Below are 22,081 nucleotides of genomic sequence, written 5' to 3' on the forward strand. Positions count from 1 at the left end.
TTTCCCCATAGTCTGTTTGCAGTGAAAACATACCGATGAATTTCACTTAAACAAAAAAGTAAATCAAATAAAGTGAAATTAAGATTGAGAATCCTCATAATTTTACCTTGCCAAAGGAACATTTAAATCTGAGAGTTTTATTCAACTTATTCAAACAGACAATAATTGAGTTAGTGGGTGCTTATAGTTTTAAGCCGCTTTTATCAATATTCCAGCAATATCACGGCCGGGGTCATCAGGGTACCAAAGTCTTGCTGAATGAGTTATTGACTTTGTTTAACATTCATACGTTTCCTCTGTAATTATTTAATGTAATAATGAGTGATGACAAACAGGGGAAGTATTGATCCAGCTCCCTAGGGAATAATAAAATAACAATTTCATGGATGAGAATTTTCTGCAAATTCTCTTGATTACTTGTCTTAAGAGGCGACTTATTGGGTCTGGTGGTCAGGCTCACTGACTTGGTTGACACATGTCATTGTATCCTAATTGCACAAATGGATGATGATTTCCAGAAACGACCTGTCAAGATCAGGGTTTGAACTGGTCTTCAGTAACCCATACTTGTCAAAAGAGGCGACTAACAGGATCGGGTGATCAGGCTCACTGTCTTGGTTGACATATGTCATCTTATCCAAGTTGTGTAGATCAATGCTCATGATCTTGCCACCTGTATTGTCCAGTCAAGAGTTGATTATGTACAGATCGCGACCATATAGCGGAAAACTTGCTGAGTGTCGTGTTAAACAACAAACAAACAAATACTGGAATTATAGAAGATGAGTATGTTTCTGTTATCAATTCTAACCCGTGTATTCACTCACTTGCTCATTGACTGGATGAAGTACATGCTAACGTGAAGCAATGTTGGGCGTGGAGAGTCTTGGATGGGTGACTGTGTGTGGCAGCTTGACTCCTGAGAGTTTCTAGGACTTCAGTCCTGCCCCGCTATAAAGCCCCACGTGACACATGTGGTCTCACCTTAAGTAAATGAGTTTGTTCATGAATTGCTTCTGTTCACCAAGCTGTGAATGGGTACCCAGTGGGATAAGTCATATGACTGTTAACCTTCTATCACCTCAATGGCAGCTTGGGTTATTTAATGCGTTATTTGAGCATGCACAAGTGTGTGGAAACAGGTACTCTATAAATAGCCATCGTTATGTCTATTATCAGGGTCTGATAGGAGAGAAGGTGGAAGAAGAGGAAACGTTCCGTGCTAAGGCGGCCGTGTCGGCGGCTAATCAGGATCAGAGAGGAAGAGAGAAACACAAAGATGAGGCAGGACAAGCCCGCACACTGCAAGGAGCAGGTAGGAAAGCTTTTCATTGGTTGGGCTGAAATGTAATGAAATCTGATAGGTCCATATTCAGTCAAGTTCCTTTTGATGGGATTTGTTACAGTTTCAAAAAGAAGTATATGTCAGGTTAGATGCGAAGTTTCAGTCAACAGGATCAGTGTGTGTATTTTGTACCAAAAATTGGGTATTACATAGCCATGATTCTGAGAAAACTGAAATTAGGTTATATGCATTTCTAACCCTATTCTCTTCCCACAGAGGTTACTTCTCATATCTTCCTACGAACCTCTGTTCTAATACGGCCACATTTCCCGGTTCTCGTAAAATCCCCTAGCGGCAAAAGGTCGCAACACGAATTATCTCCCTTCTTTCTATCCAATCAGAACACGTGTTACATCGACTTAGATTCAACTTGACTAACACAAGCAAATGTGGGGCCACAAATATCCCCCATCTGCCGGGGACTTGTGTTGATGTTACACACAAGATGTTTAATGGCTAGCTTGTCTGTTGTCAACGAGGGCGATGGAGACGCCACTGATCCGCCATAACATGACTGAGTTCTGTCTAGAAGAAACGTTTGCGCATCGCGCAAAGGGAAGAGGTTTAGTTTTCTCGAAGCATACGGAAATTACCGAGGCCTTGCGAATGATAACTTTTGAAAGAGCGTCGCTGATTACACAACTAAATCTGATTGCCTCCAGTCACGAGTCTTGAACGCTCACACCATGAAAGGGCCGTATTAGAACAGAGGTTACGTAGGAAGATATGACAGGAGTAACCTCTGTGGGAAGAGAATGTTCTAACCCATTTCCTATTTCAACAAAATCATCTCGATGCAAGACCTTCAAAATGTGGACAGTTGACCTCAAAGTGAATCAGATCTACATCTGAATCATTCTGTGATCCTAACTTGGAAGAGCTTGGGTAAAACTGTGACCTTGACCTTGACTAAGTCTCTCCATACAAGATGAAGTAATTGATTGTCACCTGGAAGGATGCTGTTTATGTTGTTGTTTCAGTTGTGAAACCAGAGGCTGCGTGGGAAGAGACAAAGAAGGTTCCTGATTGGCCGGAGCAGAAGGACTACCTGGAGGTGTATGTGTCGGCAGTGGAGAACCCCAGCCACTTCTGGATCCAGATCCTCAGCTCCACCGCTCTACAGCTGGACCGAGTCACCGAGGACATGACGCGATTCTACACCACGGACGAGGCAACCAGGGTAGGTGGGGGATACAGGGTAGGTGGTGGGGATACAGGGTCCTCAGCTCCACCGCTCTACAGCTGGACCGAGTCACCGAGGACATGACGCGATTCTACACCATGGACGGGGCAACCAGGGTAGGTGGGGCAGGGGATGTTTGAACCAGGGTTTGTTGGGCGATACTGATATCTGAACCAGGGTTTGTTGGGTGATACAGGAATTTGAACCATGGTAGGTAGGGGCAGGGATATCTGAACCACGGTTTGTTGGGTGATATGGATATTTGAACCATGGTAGGTAGGGGCAGGGATATCTGAACCTCGGTTTGTTGGGTGATATGGATATTTGAACCATGGTAGGTAGGGGCAGGGATATCTAAACCACGGTTTGTTGGGAGATACAGGTATTTGAACCATGGTAGGTAGGGGCAGGGATATCTGAACCAGGGTTTGTTGGGAGAAGATACAGACATTCCTGAACCAATGTATGATAACATAAAGGCCAAAAGATTGTGTTTTGGAAAACACGAAGTTGTTACTTACATGGTCTAAAGCCAGTTGAAAAGAATTTGAAGGTGAAAACAACTTAGGAGAAAGAAAAATCTAGTTTTTGTGATGAGGTTTGTCCCAAATGAAAATGTGTGTTCAGTTACTAGTGTAGGGGAGGTAACTCCGGGTGCCTTATCATCTCTGACAGTCAGACTTGACTTTTCCTCAGAGCTTTAGAACACTTGTTACTGAGTGCTGTGATTTCCTGGCTGTACTAGCATGAATTCATACCCACTGAGCTGAGATTTTTGCTGTTGTATACCTGCTTCAGATATTTTGTTCATATAATACAGGCGGAAATGGTATGGATGAAAGATTGTAGATCCAAAATAAATACACTCAATCTCGTCCTTGTAAAGGCCAGGGAACATTGGTGGCCCTGTCTCAAAAAGTTCTCTAGTACGCTGTGCAGAGGTGATAAACAGTTGATTGTTGGTTTTAACCCTACAGATTTTACCCTCAGTATTTACAATGGCTCAAAGTCACCCACCCACTCACTCAACCACTCAATCACTCACGCACTCAAACAACCAAGCACTCACTCAACAAAGTACTCACACAACCAAGCACTCACTCACTCACTCAACCTAGCACTCACTCACTCACTCACTCAATCACTCACGCACGCACTCAAACAACCAAGCACTCACTCAACAAAGTACTCACACAACCAAGCACTCACTCACTCACACAACCAAGCACTCACTCACTCACACAACCAAGCTCTCACTCAACCATGCACTCACTCTCACAACCAAGCACTCACTCACACAACCAAGCACTCACTTACTCACACAACCAAGCACTCACTCACTCACACAACCAAGCACTCACTCACTCACACAATCAAGAACTCACCCTCAATGGTATTTGTCATACATGTCATCAGCAACACAAACAATCATTCCGTCTCATTCCAAATGTGTCTCTCCTTTCAGGATTGCCAAATTCCAGACGTGACAGTGGGGGATATGGTTGCCGCGCCGTTTGACCAAGACCCGTCGTGGTATCGGGCCCGAGTGGTCGGGTTCGAGACTGACCGGGCTGACCTGTACTATGTCGACTATGGTGACAACTGTTGGGTGTCTCGAGACCAGCTCAGACAACTCCGCTACGTATTCCTGCTGACTGAATGAGACACTGACCCTGAGAGTTTCAAGTAAACTGCTGTTAAATACTGCTGTCGTAAGATCCCAAATGGTTGGTTGGTTGGTTTGTTGTTTAATGCCGCACTTAGCAATGTTCCAGCTGTATGGCGGCAGTCTGTAAATAATCGAGTCTGGACCTGACATGTGGCGACTGGATGGATAAAAGGATGGATGGATGGATGGCAGGATGGATAGATGGCAGGTGGATGGATGGCCCCAATAATGGATGGATGGATGGATAAAAGGATGGATGGATGGATGGATGGCAGGATGGATAGATGGCAGGTGGATGGATGGCAGGATGGCCCCAATAATGGATGGATAAAAGGATGGATGGATGGATGGCAGGATGGATAGATGGCAGGTGGATGGATGGCAGGATGGCCCCAATAATGGATGGATGGATGGATAAAAGGATGGATGGATGGATGGCAGGATGGATAGATGGCAGGTGGATGGATGGCAGGATGGCCCCAATAATGGATGGATGGATGTCTAAAAGGATGGATGGATGGCAGGATGGATAGATGGCCCCAATAATGGATGGATGGATGGATAAAAGGATGGATGGATGGATGGCAGGATGGATAGATGGCAGGTGGATGGATGGCAGGATGGCCCCAATAATGGATGGATGGATGGATAAAAGGATGGATGGATGGCAGGATGGATGGATGGCAGGATGGCCCCAACAATGGATGGATGGATTGAATGATGGACGGCAGGATGGATGGATGTGGTACACCCAAACAGAACATTGTTTATTATTTACTCAACCATTTGATTAAACTCGCCACTCCCTTTATAGTTGTATTGTATGCTCCTGAACTCCTAATGTATTTTGTTGTTTTTACAGACCTGATTTCCTAAGCCTACCATTCCAAGCTATTGAGTGCAAACTTGCCAATGTAAAGCCCAAAGGTAAGACTAATTGTTAACTGCATTTCCGTCTTTAACTGACTTTTGTTACAAAACTGGGACTCTGTGTCCTTGTGATAATTTCACAATTAAGGGAGATAACTGCGGGCACCTTAGGCAAACAAGTGAGTCATGAGGAAAAGGGGTTTAGTGTCACCATCAAGATGTTTGATCCGTGAGGGTCTGGTTAGAAGGGGTTTTCAGCATTCCATGCTTGAAATAACTAGCAACTGAAGGGGTTGGTTGGTCAGATTTGTGTTTGATGCTCATGATGTCGATCACTGGACTTTGTTTGTTCAGTCTGTATTATTTACAGATCTCTGTCATATTAGTGGAATATTCCGTTCTATACCCTTAATGATGAGCACCAGGCTAGGTACCAACAAGTACCATTGTTATCGTTTATTGGTATGGCAGGGATCAAATCGCCTACCTATGTGTATGTGTATGATAGGAATGTAAAAACATTCACTTACAGTGTCCTCCCTCTAAAAATAATTACAGGTTTTATTTAAGTTATTGACTGTAGTCAGGTAGGTAGGTAGGTAAGGTTTTAGGGCGACTTTGGGCCTTAAAAAGCCTATATGCGCCCAGACTGTAGTAAGGCAGATTACGCAGAGTTACCTCCCTTCCCTTGTAGTTCTTGTCTGGTGTCTTTGAGAATGTAAATAAGTTTGACAAGTTAATATGGCAGATTACGCAGAGTTACCTCCCTTCCCTTGTAGTTGTTCTTGTCTGGTGTTTTTGAGAGTGTAAATATGTTTGACAAGTTAATATGGCAGATTACGCAGAGTTACCTCCCTTCCCTTGTAGTTCTTGTCTGGTGTCTTTGAGAGTGTAAATAAGTTTGACAAGTTAATATGGCAGATTACGCAGAGTTACCTCCCTTCCCTTGTAGTTGTTCTTGTCTGGTGTTTTTGAGAGTGTAAATATGTTTGTCATGTTAATATGGCAGATTACTTTATCATTTCTCTTACTCACTATATAGACATTTAGTTGAAACAATAAAGACATTGTTGTTTTAATGTTCAATTTTAATCTGCCAATGATGTAAGTTTACCAAAACTGTAGTCAGGCAGATTATGCAGAGTTACCTCCCTTCCCTTGTAAGGAATCTCTAGTCAACGAAGGTTGACTGGTTGTTCTTGTCTGGTGCTAAATTTTAATGAGTTGAATTACATCTGTTCATCTCAGTTATTACTGTATGCGAATGGGCCTAATTCTGTATGTTTATGTATGGCAGTACATAGCATTGGATTGTGAACATGTGAGGCATGTAGTTTATAGTTTAAACAATAAAGATTTTGTTGTTTTAATGTTCAATTGTAATCTGTCAATGACGTAAGTTTACCAAAATTTCCTTTGTTAGGAGGTGAATGGAGTGAGGAAGCTATCGAAGTTTTCGAGGAGCTGACTTACTGTGCCCACTGGAAGGTCCTGGTGGCTCGGACCATACGGTACGAGTCCCGCGGAGCGGAAATGGTACCCTGCTTACAGCTCTACGACACCAATGGAACACAGGTAAGTCGCAAGTTAATTAGCGATGTGCCTGGGGGTTAGTCCCTGCAGGGTCTTCAGTCATGCAGGATTGGGTGGTGAGACTCAGTGACTTGCTTGATGCATGGCGTCGTATCTCGACTGTTTGGTTGATGCTCATGACGTCAATCACTGGATTGTCAAGATTGTTTACAGATTGTTGTCGTATACCTGGAATCACACTCCGGCACAGCGATGACTAACATAACATCACTGCCACAGGCTAATTTGCATATCACGTGACCGGACTTTTCTCTTGCTTGTAATCAAACGCGCATATTCATAATAAGAAGAGACTGGACTCACGCAAGCTTTTTCGATACGCTCTTCACAATGTTTTACATTGTTACATATATATTTTTCCACAACTGCGACAGTAAGGTCTATGACAGTACATATTTAGATATCAAACTGGCTGCATCGTTTGCTCTCTGTCGGCTTCGATGATAGCAGGTGGAGCCGTACAACCTATGTAAACAAAGGATCGCTACGCAAATCGAAATAGTGTTACATGTTTTTGGATATTTTCTCAGTGAAACTGAACCATTCTATTAAAGATGTTTAGTTAGATGTGTAGACTCGTCAAAAATAAAAGAGTAAAAAGAATCTGTACATTATATTGAATGGACATTGCAAGATGTGACGAATCGTCACATTTTTCAATCCGTTACATTTTTCTGGCCTGTGGCAGAGGTACTATGCTGGCTTGCCGCATGGGACTCTGGGTAGGAGAGTGACCTGGAATGTAACTGTATCCTGCAATAGAAATGCTGTTATCAGGATTTGGATGCTTTTGTGTTTCCATAAATGATGACATTGATGCATCTGCAGAATAAAGCCAGTCACAACCCTTGGCCGAAAATATGTCATCAAATAAATAAACTTGCTTCCTTTGAAATTAGTCGCTTTAACGCAAAAGTTTTAACGCAATTTGTCGCGAAAACATATTTTGCATTAATTACATGTTTTAATCAATTTCATGATTTACTGTACATTTTCATATGTGAGTGAATGAGTGAGTATGGTTTTATGCCGGTTTTAGCAACATTCCAGCAATATCACGGCGGGGTCCCACCAGAAATGGGCTTCACACATTGTGCCCATGTGGGGAATCGAACCCGGGTCTTCGGCGTGACGAGCCAACGCTTTAACCATTGGGCTACCCCACCACCCTTCATATGTCACAAGTTTGGGGTGAAATTTAATCTAAAAACTGTATTGTATGCATCTGTTGTTATGGCTTCCATGTGTTTATTTTATGGCTTCCATGTGTTTATTTCAGGACCTAGATATTAATGAAGAGCTAGTAAAGAGAGGGTTTGCAGAGCAGGTAGAGCTGGACGCTACTGCCGCACTTGAAACAGACCTCACATCACAAGAGGTAGCGATGTCGAGTGCTGCATCCCAAACTATGGCTGCGAGTGAGTGCATGGCTCTGCATGGCAGCCATTTTGAATTTTAGTAACACTGGTTCACCAAGGAAACTGTCTTTGATTTTTCTATCTCATTTAATACAAATTTATCCAATATTTGCTCTTCTTTTAAAAATATCCTAAAAGTTAGTTAGGTTATCATTATTTTTGTTTCCCTTGGTTCTCCAGTGTTTAGTTTAGAGTCATCATATAAACATGCTCATTGTCCTGAACGGATCCAGGGTTTTTTCATAAAAAGGCTATATTGAAATTGCTGAAAGAATTTCGCTAAGGTCTCAAAAAAATCAATGTTTCTCATCAAATCCAGACTTTGTAAGTAAAAATGTATGTAATTGTTGTCTTATTTTCTAAAATATTAAATATTTCATAATTCTTAGGCTATCATAAATGTATACAACATGACTATCGCATTGTAAAGGAAAGGCAAGTCTGAATTAAGCCAAATATCTGAGAAGCAGAAAATTTGTAAGTCTCGACTGCAGAATGTGGGGAAAAGAAATTGACCCACTAGATTGAAAATGACCTCCAAAAATGATGAGAAACATTTCATCTTTATGGGGGTCCTGATGGACGTGCTTCAGATATTTGAAATAAGAGCCACACTCCCTGGATCCACCTGTGAATGTTCTCCAGTCATCAGTTTGAGAAATCTTTTCGAGTGTTTTATCTGTTGCGTGACGTTTCCCATGTTTTAGCATGGTATCAGTTCTTGGTCATGCTGTGCTAGAAATCATTCATCCGAGTCATCAGCTTGGGGTGAAAAACATCATCCTTTCATTGTTATAGTCTAGACCTTGTATCTCTATACTTTACAGCCTATTCTTTTTACTGTCATTTTTACCCTGAAAATCCAGGTTTGAATTGGTCGCCAACAACCCATGCTTGTCGTAAGAGGCGACTAACGGGATCAGGTGGTCAGGCTCGCTGACTTGGTTGACACATGCATTGTATCCCAATTGCGCAGATCAATGCTCATTCTGTTGATCACTGGATTGTCTGGTTCGGACTTGATTATTTGCAGACCGCCGCCATATGGCTGGAATATTGCTGAGTGCGGCTTTAAACAACAAAATAACAAATCAAACAGTTTTGTAATAGTGTCGAGAACATACTTGTTATAGCTTATTTCCAAGATGGAGAATTTCTCCAGGCAAACATCACATCTCACACTCCTGAATGCTACTTCCCTTCATGCAGTCAAGATAGTGTTCAGGAAATTAATTTACATGTTTACATGCTGTTTACTGATTTACATACTGTTTACTGATTTACATGCTGTTTACTGATTTACATGCTGTTTACTGATTTACATACTGTTTACTGATTTACATACTGTTTACTGATTTACATGCTGTTTACTGATTTATTCAACATTAAACTGAAATGACATAATTTTAATTTTTAAAGTATTTGAATGACATTTAGAAGTCATACACATAAAGGCAATAATCTATGGATGTCAATTTGTTTATTTTGAGGACTACGATGTTTCTGAGTATATTCTTACTCCATCTTGACATAATTGTTGTGATGTTTTAAGTTTAACTGGATCATCAGAAGATATGGGCACACATATTTTTACAAAGGCACACAAAACCTGTGAAGGTCCGGGTTAGAAATATAACTGAATCAATGAATTTGAAGAAAATACTGTATTTAATTATTAACGGGAACAGTAATAGTATGTCCTTTTTATCCTTCATCATATTACCTTTCCTTTATCATGTTATTGCTTTGAATACAATGTTAAAATGAACCTAAAAAATATAAAATTTGAAAAAAAAAATTGAAAAATGTTGTGACTTTTCCCCATTTGCCTGCCAAGGGTAATAAGTTTAAAATGTTAGTTAACTACCTAGCACTGATTTCAAGAGTGCAGATTAAGGTGAAGGTCACTGAGCCAACACCGCCTTCCTCCTTGTGATCACCCTGCCGTCACCTGTGGTACAGAGGCTGAGCTGTTACTGGGGAGGTTTCCTTGAAATACCTGTGTTGTGTGAGACAAACACAGTCCTAGAGACATTTGTTATGTGTATGTTACATACAGGTTTATCTGTTGAAATGATACCAGTGCTGGTGCGAAATGTTTTTAATGAACCGTCATTCAGTTGCGAAATATGTTTGTACATACATTCCTCCAGTTCCTGTGTTCAACAACAAACATATCTGTCTTAACGGATTATGTAACTTCAGTTCAAGGTATATTCTAGCTTTACAGATTTTATTTTATGGCAAAATCAATACAGGTTCTTGTTTAAGAATTGAGATTATTTCTCCCAAAATAGACCATGGTATAAAGCCAATGCAAGTTATACAAATGTAACTGGTTATACTTGGTGTATTTTCACTGAAATGTATTTACACCTAATTCTGAAAATAGAAAATTTTCTAAAGAGAGAAACAAGAAGTCAGCGATGATGATGATGATGATTATTATGATGATGATGATGGTGATGATGATGATGATAGTGATGATGATGATTGTGATGATGATGATGATTGTGATGGTGATTGTGATGATGATTGTGATGATAGTGATGATGATGATTATGATGATGATGATGATGATGATTGTGATGATGATGATGATGATTGTGATGATGATGATGATGATTGTGATGATGATGATGATGATTGTGATGATGATTGTGATGATGATGATGGTGATGATTGTGATGATGATTGTGATGATGGTGATGATGATGATTGTGATGATGATGATGATTATTGATGATGATGATGATGATTGTGATGATGATGATGATGATTGTGATGATGATTGTGATGATGATGATGGTGATGATTGTGATGATGATTGTGATGATGGTGATGATGATGATTGTGATGATGATGATGATTGTGATGATGATGATGATTGTGATGATGATTGTGATGATGATTGTGATGATGATTATGATGATGGTGATGATGATGATTGTGATGATGATGATGATTGTGATGATGATGATGATTGTGATGATGATTGTGATGATGATGATGGTGATGATTGTGATGATTGTGATGATGATTGTGATGATGATGATTGTGATGATGATTGTGATGATGATGATTGTGATGATGATGGTGATGATGATGGTGATGATGATTTATGGTTATGATTTATGGTTATGATTTATGGTGATTATGATTGTTGATGATGATGATTTGATGACGAATTTAATAACACATTCCAATCATACTGTGGATTGATATTGATCACATGGATCATGGTTAAGATTGTGATAGTGCACGGGATATTGCAATAAAATACAAATTATGCTCATTAAGGGCAACAACTATCCTTGTTAATATACTTACCTCACATGTGGTATAGCTCCAAAGTATATTGCTTTCACCAGTTAAAGCCTACTTAAGTACTTTTATTGGAATTTCAAAGAAAATGGTTTTTTCGAAAAACCCAAAATTTTCTGTAGAACATTCACTTTTCAATATATTAAATAAGCTATCAGGAGCAGAATTTTGATCACATGCTGAAGTCTTAAGGGGCGGTGGGGTAGCCTAGTGGTTAAAGCGTTCGCTCGTCACGCCGAAGACCCGGTGTAACAGGCCAGAGTATACCCCTGTCCCAGACTATACCCGGGGTTAAACTTGGCTAGCCCAGACTATACCCCAGGTATAATCTGGGCTAGCCTAGTTTATACCCGGGGGTATATTCTGAACTAGGCCATAGTATACCCCCCTAGCCCAGATTATACCCCTACAGAAAACAAATGATTAAGGATACTACTATAATTTTATTGTACTTCTCACACAATTGAACACTGGTTACAACATTGAAATGGTCCGATACATTTTCCAGATACAAAGCATAATCAGTGTGAGTTTTCAAGCTGAAGCTGGCAGGGTACATCAGCCATTGCATTGACTGACCAACTGCACTGTAAATATAAATGTCACATTTTAACAGACTGGCTGTTGACATAACTTCTGCATTTGTTGCCCACACTCCATCTTGTGAAATTCCCGAATCTGTGATGTATTCATTGACATTTTGGTTCAGGAAATGTTTTAGTTCATCATTACTGTCATTGTTCATATGCTGAACCACTCGATCTCGGATAGTGCTGTGACTGTCTTCAGATCCTGTCAGGCTGTAACTGATGCAGATGAAGCAGCAGTTGCCGTCGCCTTTGGTTCTGTATGACCGCCGGGGTGCTGTCAAGTCTGTTGATCTTCCGTAATAAATGGGTTACGCAAAGTCGGAAATATCATATTGCAGAGAGGCACTCAACAAATGCTTAATAAATTTTGTATTATGCAGTAATGTAAATGAAATGCACCTCAAAATTCCTTTAAATGACACCAAGACCATTGCCCGAGTCACACACTCATATTGAGTGAATTGTCAACATAATTTTTTAGGGGTATAGTCTGGGCTGGTGTCCCCCGCCATGATATTGCTGGAATATCGTTAAAAGCAGCTTAAAACTAAACAACCATTATTGGCATGAGTAAACTACAAAGAAACAAACAAATCCGGAACTAGATTCTGTGACTTGGTGAATTGTGTTGATTGTTGCTAAATTTGGCATGATGCTACAAAGAAACAAACAAATCAGGAACTATGTTCTACTTGATAAGTTATGTTGATTGCTGCTCGTTATATCAATCATCAGATATTCTGGTTCAGTGTCAGCATTATACAGACTGTGGCATCAACAAGTTTAACATTACACAACAAACAAACAAATCCAGAAATAGCCCTCACCGATATAAATACCTCCACCAACAATGTCGGCCGAGGGCGTTACGCCGGCGACGCCGGACACACAAGCCAGTTCCGTGAGTGAGCATGTCCACCTGCCAGCCCACACATCGGTGTCGGAGTGTGTTGACTCCGGCTTGTTGACTGCAGTTGATCCTCTGCCTGGTCCGACACTGTAGCATCAGGCTGTCCAGTTAACCAGACCAGGAGATGTCGGGATTACGATGAGGCGTTATTGCCATGTTGCTCACTTCCCTACCTGTGTTTACAGCAATAATGGGGAAAAAATAGAGTTCAGAATTTTTAATATTTTTCATAACAATAAACGCATGGAAAAATGTTTAGTTTAGACTCTGTACTTGTAAAATTATTGAAATATATCAAATAATTATAATTAGTAGTTTTCACTGCAGACAGTATTCCTATTTTTTCATCAACCACCACCAACAACCTTGTGTTTTAACAATAATGGCAAAAAAATAAAAATGTTAAGATTTCTTAATATTCTTCTCCACAACTAGCACATGCAACAATATTTAGTTTTGACGCAGAATATAGAAAATTATTGATATATTTCAAATAATAATAATCAGTTATGATTCTTCAGGTCAGGCTTGGTGACTTCACTGTGTATCATACATCTCACTGCAGTGGTATAAGATGTTTGCTCATGATATCAATCTCTGGTTTTGTCCAGTTCAGGTCTGATATTTACAGATGGATTTTTCATAAAGGCCAAGAAAACAAATGTCATATTTTGAGCATTTATCTGCATCTTAGAAACAACCTAGGGACGGTTCGTAATTTATGGCTAGAGTGGGTGATGATGATTTTAAAAGGGGGTCACCTATTCTGTTCTCACACCCCCTAGCCATAAATTATGAAAGGTCCCTTAGTTTCATTTATGAATAATGCTGATCTTCCACCTTTAAACACTAAACGCAATCTGGTAGAACAGGGAGGGGCTTTGGACAATACTCAATCATGGGTACACCAGAATAGGGTACACCAGGATAGGATACACCAGGGTACACCAGGATAGGATACACCAGGGTACACCAGAATAGGGTCCACCAGGATAGGATACACCAGGGTACACAAGAATAGGGTACACCAGAATAGGATACACCAGGGTACACAAGAATAGGGTACACCAGAATAGGATACACCAGGGTACACAAGAATAGGGTACACCAGAATACGGGACGGTACACCAGAATAGGGTACACCAGGATAGGCCACACCAGGATAGGGTACACCAGGGTACACCAGAATAGGGTACACCAGAATATGGGACGGTACACCAGAATAGGGTACACCAGGATAGGGTACACCAGGGTACACCAAGAATAGGGTACACCAGAATACGGGACGGTACACCAGAATAGGGTACACCAGAATAGGATACACCAGGATAGGGTACACCAGGATAGGGTACACCAGGGTACACCAGAATACGGGACGGTACACCAGAATAGGGTACACCAGGATAGGGTACACCAGGGTACACCAGGATATGGTCCTCAAGGATAGGGTACACCAGAATAGGGTACACCAGGATAGGGTCCTCCAGGATAGGGTACACCAGGATATGGTCCTCCAGGATAGGGTCCACCAGAATAGGGTACACCAGGATATGGTCCTCAAGGATAGGGTACACCAGGATATGGTACACCAGAATAGGGTACACCAGGATAGGGTCCTCCAGGATATGGTCCACCAGAATAGGGTACACCAGGATATGGTCCTCAAGGATAGGGTACACCAGGATATGGTACACCAGAATAGGGTACACCAGAATAGGGTACACCAGGATATGGTCCTCCAGGATAGGGTACACCAGAATAGGGTACACCAGGATAGGGTACACCAGGATAGGGTCCTCCAGGATATGGTACACCAGAATAGGGTACACCAGGATAGGGTCCTCCAGGATATGGTCCACCAGAATAGGGTACACCAGGATATGGTCCTCAAGGCTAGGGTACACCAGGATATGGTACACCAGAATAGGGTACACCAGAATAGGGTACACCAGGATATGGTCCTCCAGGATAGGGTACACCAGAATAGGGTACACCAGGATAGGGTACACCAGGATAGGGTCCTCCAGGATATGGTACACCAGAATAGGGTACACCATAATAGGGTACACCAGAATAGGGTACACCAGGATATGGTCCTCCAGGATATGGTACACCAGAATAGGGTACACCAGAATAGGGTACACCAGGATATGGTCCTCCAGGATATGGTACACCAGAATAGGGTACACCAGGATAGGGTACACCAGGATAGGGTCCACCAGAATAGGGTACACCAGGATAGGGTCCACCAGAATAGGGTACACCAGGATAGGGTCCACCAGAATAGGCTTCACACAATATACCGATGTTGAGAATCAAACGTAGGTCTTCGGCAAGACAAGCACGCACTTTAACCACTAGGCCACCCATGGCGCCATCAGTTAAAAGACACAAGGGCTTAACCTATGGGACCAAAATAGAGTAGAGAGTAATTGTGTTACCCACCCAGGGGGATTAATCCTCCATCTTTTTGATGCTGGTCAGAATTGATCAAAGGGCTTCATGTAATTTCTCAAATCAACATACAAATCACTGTTGACCGGCCACGGCCAATCCCTTGTTCAGCGAGGGCTTGGAATGTGAATGTATACGATGACCAGTGGTGTTCCTGCTGTGTGTGGGAACGTGACCATCATTGTCTTAGTGCATGTGACTCTTTGTTTAATCGGGACTGAACATCTGAGGGAGAACTGCAGCTTTTAGTGTTTGATGTTTACACAGTATAGTGACAGACCTGTGGCTGCATAATATAGTCTCACGGGTAAAAATGTCAGTAGTCCATCTACGAGAAGTGTGCCGTAGACTGGCGTTGTGAGAGATAGGCATTCATCATAATCAGACCGCCTCCCTGGTGTAGTGGTTAGAGTGTCCGTCCGGAGAGCGGAAGGTCGCGTGTTCGATCCCCGGCCACATCATTCCAAAAGATGTTAGAATACTGAGCTTGTTGGTCCCTGCCTGGCTCTCGGCATTAATGGGTACAACAAGGACTGGTCTGCTCGGAGTCCGTATAATGTTGTCTAGTGTTGGGAATTGGTTAAAATCTCAGTATTGATGATTGGTTCATTACAACCGATCAATCATCGAAAATAATTGGTTTGCGTCATTTATCAAATGTTCCTGTATTTACAGGATGATTAATATGTAAGGAATTTGGGTCTTTTGCAAATTGCACAAAATCCATCGATTTCCTATTTAAAGGATTCTTTATGTAGATAAATCCAATCATGACTTGGAACAAGCTTGTAGTGCTTATGAAATGTAAATTTATTGACACAGACAAAATCAACCTTGTGTAAAATATTGTTGATGCAAACAAGTGTTCCAAAATTGGTTGTGTTCGATTATGAGAAAACAATCGATTGCTTGGTCGTTTAGGCACTGCGACCAATCTTCGATTATTTCAATTAATCGGACCACCACTAAATATGTCTGAGTGGGGTATTCATATGCTTAACTGTGGTATGGTATCTCAGTGAGCTAGCACTATAAAACTTAAGTCTGGGCTAGTACAAGCAGCCACACATACACACGCATGCACGTCATCATATGAGCGAAATATTCTTAAGTACAACGTTAAACTCCATTTCACCTTACCTCATCATAGCAATAATGTTGTCTTCATCATCGTCATTGCCGCTTTTGTCATCATAATTTTTGTAATTATCATTCTGGAGGATGGATTTCTTTCTAATTAATAAAAGGTCGTGACAGATCAAAGAATTTTAATTTTATTATCTACTTCATGAGACACATGAAGCTAAAATTGGGAATTTTTTGTCATCATGGCCTTTTTCAGAAGTCATCTTTTCATTTAAACATGACTTCTTTTGGGGGTGGGGAAGCAGTAGGGAATCCTAGTGGTTAAAGCGTTCACTCATCACGTCGAAAACCCAGGTTCGATTCCCCACATAGGTACAAAGTGTGAAGCCCATTTCTGGTGTCCCCCGCATTGCTGGAATATTGCTAAAAGTGGCGTAAAACCATACTTACTCACTCACTGACTTCATTTAGGGGGGTTGCTGTTTTTTATCACCCAAATTCATGTACACAGGTATTAATTATGTCATATTTTGTTCAATATTAATCGTCAACTACTACTTTCATTTCCTCTTGCATTTTAGAAAATTTGTTGAGTTTAGAAGTGTTTAAATATAGATAAAGTGATCAAGTTTTATTTCTAGTATTAAATAATTTATTTCTAGTATTAAATAATTTATTTCTAGTATTAAATAATTTATTTCTAGTATTAAATAATTTATATTGATAGGAACAGTAAATGAGGGGTTTTTTTTCTCATTGTACTTGTAGCTGGTCCCTGGACTTCAAATTTTTAATATTTTTTAAAATTGTTTGCATGTTTCAGTTTTTGAGAGTCTGCATGTTTTGCAATGAAAATGTCTGGCCCTACATCTTCATCTGTTGGTAGATGTGTGATGTAAATTGATGGACTCTGGATTCACTTTAGAACCTCCCGGGGGAGGAGGTGTGATCGTTAATGTAATGACCACGTGCATGCTTTGCATCATTAATACATGCAAAGGTCGGAGGTCAGTTATGAGTGGCGTAGCGGGAACCAGCTGATGAGGGCAGTGCATGTGTGGGATGTATATCAGAATATAGGACACACAATCAAATTATGGAAGTAGGTTCCTGAACATTTAATTAGCGAATGTTTTGCATAATTAGCCTAATTTTGTAGATGTCACTTGTGTATTGGAATGTTGGTTTGTCATTATAAGGTTGAGATATTTTGTGTTCCGTTTTTGGTAAGGGCTGGTGGGGTAGCCTAGTGGTTAAAGCGTTGGTTCGTCATGCCGAAGACCCGGGTTTGATTCCCCACATGGGTACAATGTGTGAAGCCCATTTCTGGTGTCCCCCTGCCGTGATATTGCTGGATTATATTGCTAAAAGCGGCGTAAAACTAAACTCAGTCAGCCATTTTTTGGTAAGATGTATCCAGTCTGCAATATATTTAGGGTTGGTGGTGTGGTCCTGGTCATAGAGCTCAGGTCACAAATCAGTTGAAGTTAAGCAACGTCGGGCGTAGAGAGTACTAGGAAAGGTGACCATGTCTTTCAGCTTGACTCCTGAGAGTTTCTAGGACTTCAGTCCTGCCCCACAACGAAGCACATGTGATACATGTGGTCTCACCTTAGGCAAGTGAGTTTGTTCAAAATTGCCGCTGTTCATCCAGCAGAAAATGGGTACCCGGTTGGATAAGTCATGTGATTATACCCTTCTAGCTCCTAACAGCTTGGGTTATCCGGGGTAATTATGTACTGTGCTTTGATTGTTAGCATACCTGGTGTGGAGTTTGGAGCTATATAAATGGACACATTGTCATTATTATATTGATTTCTGACATGTGAGAACCACAACCCTATCATGTGAAGACCTCATAATGTGGTAACATGAGCCCTATAATGTGAAAAACTCAGCCTTATGTCTGAACAGTTCCCTTAAAGGGCTGAACAACCCTAGATATGTTTATCCTTCAATCCACTCGAAACTGATTCATACATATTTAAACCATGTAACAACCATAGCATCCACATCCACATCCGCATCCACTACCATGCTGACAACCACACCACACCAGACCACACCCACATCACCACACCCACGCCAGAGCACACCCAAACCTACACCTACGCCCACACCCACGTCCGCACCCTCATAACACCCACATCGCAATACCCACTCCACACCAAACCCACGCCCATGCCCATTACCACACCCACGCCCACACCAACATTGCCACTCCCACTCCCATAACAGCATCACATCCAGATCCACAACCACAACCACAACCACATTGACACCCACACCCACACCCACACCCAAGCCCACACTCTCACACTCACACCCACACCCAAGCCCACACCCCCACACACAATCACACCCAAGCCCACACTCACACTCACCCCACTCCACAGCCCACACCCCACACACACATCACACCCAAGCCCACACTCACACCCACACCCAACTCAAGCCCACTCACACCCACACCCAAGCCCACGCCACACCACACCACACCCACACCCAAGCCCACTCAAGCCCACTCACAGCCCACACCCCACACCCACCCACCCCACACCCACACCCACACCACACCCACACACACACACACACCCCACACCCAAGCCCACACACCATGCCCACACCCACACCCACACCCACACCCAAGCCCACACCCAAGCCCACCCACCCACACCCCACACACACACACTCACTCACACCCACACTCAAGCCCACACCTATGCCGGGCACACCCACATCGCCCCTCCCACAACCACGCCCACATCACACCCTCACCACACCCTCACTGTCAGTTACCGTCAGACAAAGAAGAGACTCTAGTGATCGTATTGTGACATTCATGTTTCCAACAAAAGGAGCATTATTACCCTTTCTGTCTAAATTCTATAACGAGAACTGTTATTTCTTAACTCAGTGCATAAAAAAAACCATTTCAAATTCTCATCCTTCTATGAAAACATTTTTGTGAAGTTTGCTCCATGTCACTACCACCCTTGCCTCAGATCAATGTGTCCCTGAATATCTTGGTTTCAAAAGACAGCAGTCGGTAAGAGGGAATCCCTGCCTGGTGCAGCTCTGCTATAAATGGACTCTGTATTCATTACCCCTACTTTCTGTCTGCTCTCTTACGTCTGCTATGCAAGTATTGACCTATTTCAGGCAAGACAGACAAATTATTTGGATGAAATTAACAGTTATCGTGACTAATTACACATTCTCTTGGAAGTTTGCCACTGAGAGTCCTTCCATTGTAAGCCATGGCTTTTTTGACTGGGCTATTGACGTTTTGAGATTGTCGTCTGCCGAGGCTGAGTCCATTGGTTCAGTGGGTATGGACACTGCCCATGTATCACAATGAATTAACCCTCTGCTCTATTTGAGATATTAATGGAAACTTCTAGCAGGTTTCGTCAGAATATCACAAAATGTCGGACACCAGGGACATGCACGTGGAACGATAATTGTCAGATGTGAGAGAAGATGTTGGATATTGGTGTGTGCATAGGAATCGTAACATGTGCTCTCGTCACGCTGTTTGTTTGGAGATGGATGTTTAATGATCAGGTAAGCCGTAGTGGGTCTGGTTGGAAGAGGTAAAGGAAGTGATGTAATGGGGGTGGCATAAAATCAGTGCATCTGCCATGTAAATTGTCCCCCCTGCTTGAGATAATTAGCAAATCTTGAAAATGCATTTTACTTATTCATTTTTTTTAAAATATAAAATTATCTTGATATTGGTAAAGAGAAATAATAATTTGGATATTTTTGTCTATTTGTGAAGATTTTGCATCTTTTACATTGAATTGGTTGTTTATTATGTATTATGTGGCTATGTCACCACAAACACAATTATCTTGAACCTCTATATAGTGGACCCTGTATATACTGGACACCTCACTAATGTGCAGAAGTATTGAGTGAAGCATATTGTCATTATGCTGAGACTAAGTCAGAATTGGTCGGCATTAAATGACAACCTCTCAAATGCAGACATTCCATTAACTGGACACTTGATAATATGGAGATGATACTGGGCATGAGTGGATTCAGATAAAACATTTGTGTTCCTGGCATTGGCTAGACAGTTTCATTGTTACAGTGACTGAAGTTAACTGCTGACCTTCCTGTCTTAAGAGGGCCACATGGGTCGGTCAGAATTCATGTAGATGATCCTAATCGTGTGGGGGGTGGTGGGGTAGCCTAATGGTTAAAGCTGTTGTCGCTCACGATCATGAATAGTGCCAAGACCCTGCTTGAATCCCCACATGGGCACAATGTGTTGAAGCCCCATTTCTGGTGTCCCCGCAAATCGGTCTGGTTGCTGGAATATTGCTAAAAGCGAAAGTAAACCAAAACTCAGTCAGTCAGTCAGTCCTAATCGTGTTTTTCATCATAGCGTACCATTTACATCATTGGTATTGTCCGATTAATGGAGGTCATTATTAGCGAAATAATGTTGTAGTGATGATGGTGAAGCTGTAAGAATGGTGTTACTCATATTGGTTAAACAGATGATGAATAGTGCCATTATGCTTCTGCTGCTGATGTTACCAATGAAAGCAGTATTTGATGACAATAATGATCTTGAATCACTGCCATGCATCTACTCTCAGAGAATTAAAGAAATGTAACATTCCATGACTTTGGCCATGCTAAGATCTTGTTTAAATCACCCTCATTAAGGGCCCACAAGAGTGAGTGAGTTTAGTTTTTACGCCGCACTCAGCAATATTCCAGCTATATAGCGACGGTCTGTAAATAATCGGGCCTGGACCAGACAATCTTGTGATCAATAGCAGGAGCATCAATCTGCGCAAGGGCCCACAAGATGTCGCACCAGAGGTGAAATGCCAGAATGAATAGTGACACTCTAGTTGGAGTCAAAAGTGAATTGGGCTCAAAGAAAAAATCAATTAATCAGAATTCTTGGGTAACACTGATTTAAGTTTTAAATAGAAAATAATATTCTGATCCAGTCAGTGTTCCTCTGTGTAACAGGGACGTTCTGCTCCAGTCCATGTTTTTCTGGTCCAGACAGTGTTGTTGTGATGCAGACAGTGTTGTTTTGATCCTGACAGTGTTGTTTGAGTCCAGACAGTGTTGTTGTAGTCCAGACAGTGTTGTGATGCAGACAGTGTTGTTGTAGTCCAGACAGTGTTGTTGTAGTCCAGACAGTGTTGTTGTAGTTGTGTTGTAGTCCAGACAGTGTTGTTGTAGTCCAGACAGTGTTGTTGTAGTCCAGACAGTGTTGTTGTGGTCCAGACAGTGTTGTTGTAGTCCAGACAGTGTTGTTGTAGTCCAGACAGTGTTGTTGTTGTGGTCCAGACAGTGTTGCAGATCCAGATGTGGTCAGACAGTGTTGTTGTAGTCCAGACAGTTGTTGTAGTCCAGACTGTGTTGTTGTGGTCCAGACAGTGTTGTTGTGGTCCAGACAGTGTTGTTGTTGTGGTCAGACAGTGTTGTGATCCAGATGTGGTCAGACAGTGTTGTTGTAGTCCAGACAGTGTTGTTGTGGTCCAGACAGTGTTGTGATCCAGACAGTGTTGTGGTCCAGACAGTGTTGTTGTAGTCCAGACAGTGTTGTGATGCAGACAGTGTTGTTGTAGTCCAGACAGTGTTGTTGTGGTCCAGACAGT

At 41.8% G+C, this 22,081-nt stretch overlaps 1 protein-coding gene across 1 annotated transcript in view; it reads left to right on the plus strand.

Moving 5' to 3' along the window:
* The window catches only part of LOC124255630, a 72,316-nt gene that overhangs the window by 34,798 nt on the left and 15,437 nt on the right, over positions 1-22,081 (plus strand). The window contains exons 5-10 of the mRNA XM_046689528.1: positions 1,180-1,315; positions 2,326-2,525; positions 3,994-4,178; positions 5,060-5,124; positions 6,491-6,642; positions 7,940-8,038. Coding sequence (XP_046545484.1) covers positions 1,180-1,315; positions 2,326-2,525; positions 3,994-4,178; positions 5,060-5,124; positions 6,491-6,642; positions 7,940-8,038 — 837 coding nt within the window. The remainder of the gene's footprint in view (positions 1-1,179; positions 1,316-2,325; positions 2,526-3,993; positions 4,179-5,059; positions 5,125-6,490; positions 6,643-7,939; positions 8,039-22,081) is intronic.

The sequence above is a fragment of the Haliotis rubra genome, unplaced genomic scaffold (assembly GCF_003918875.1).
Source record: "Haliotis rubra isolate DU_JTF1 unplaced genomic scaffold, ASM391887v1 Scf604, whole genome shotgun sequence".
NCBI lineage: Eukaryota > Metazoa > Mollusca > Gastropoda > Lepetellida > Haliotidae > Haliotis > Haliotis rubra.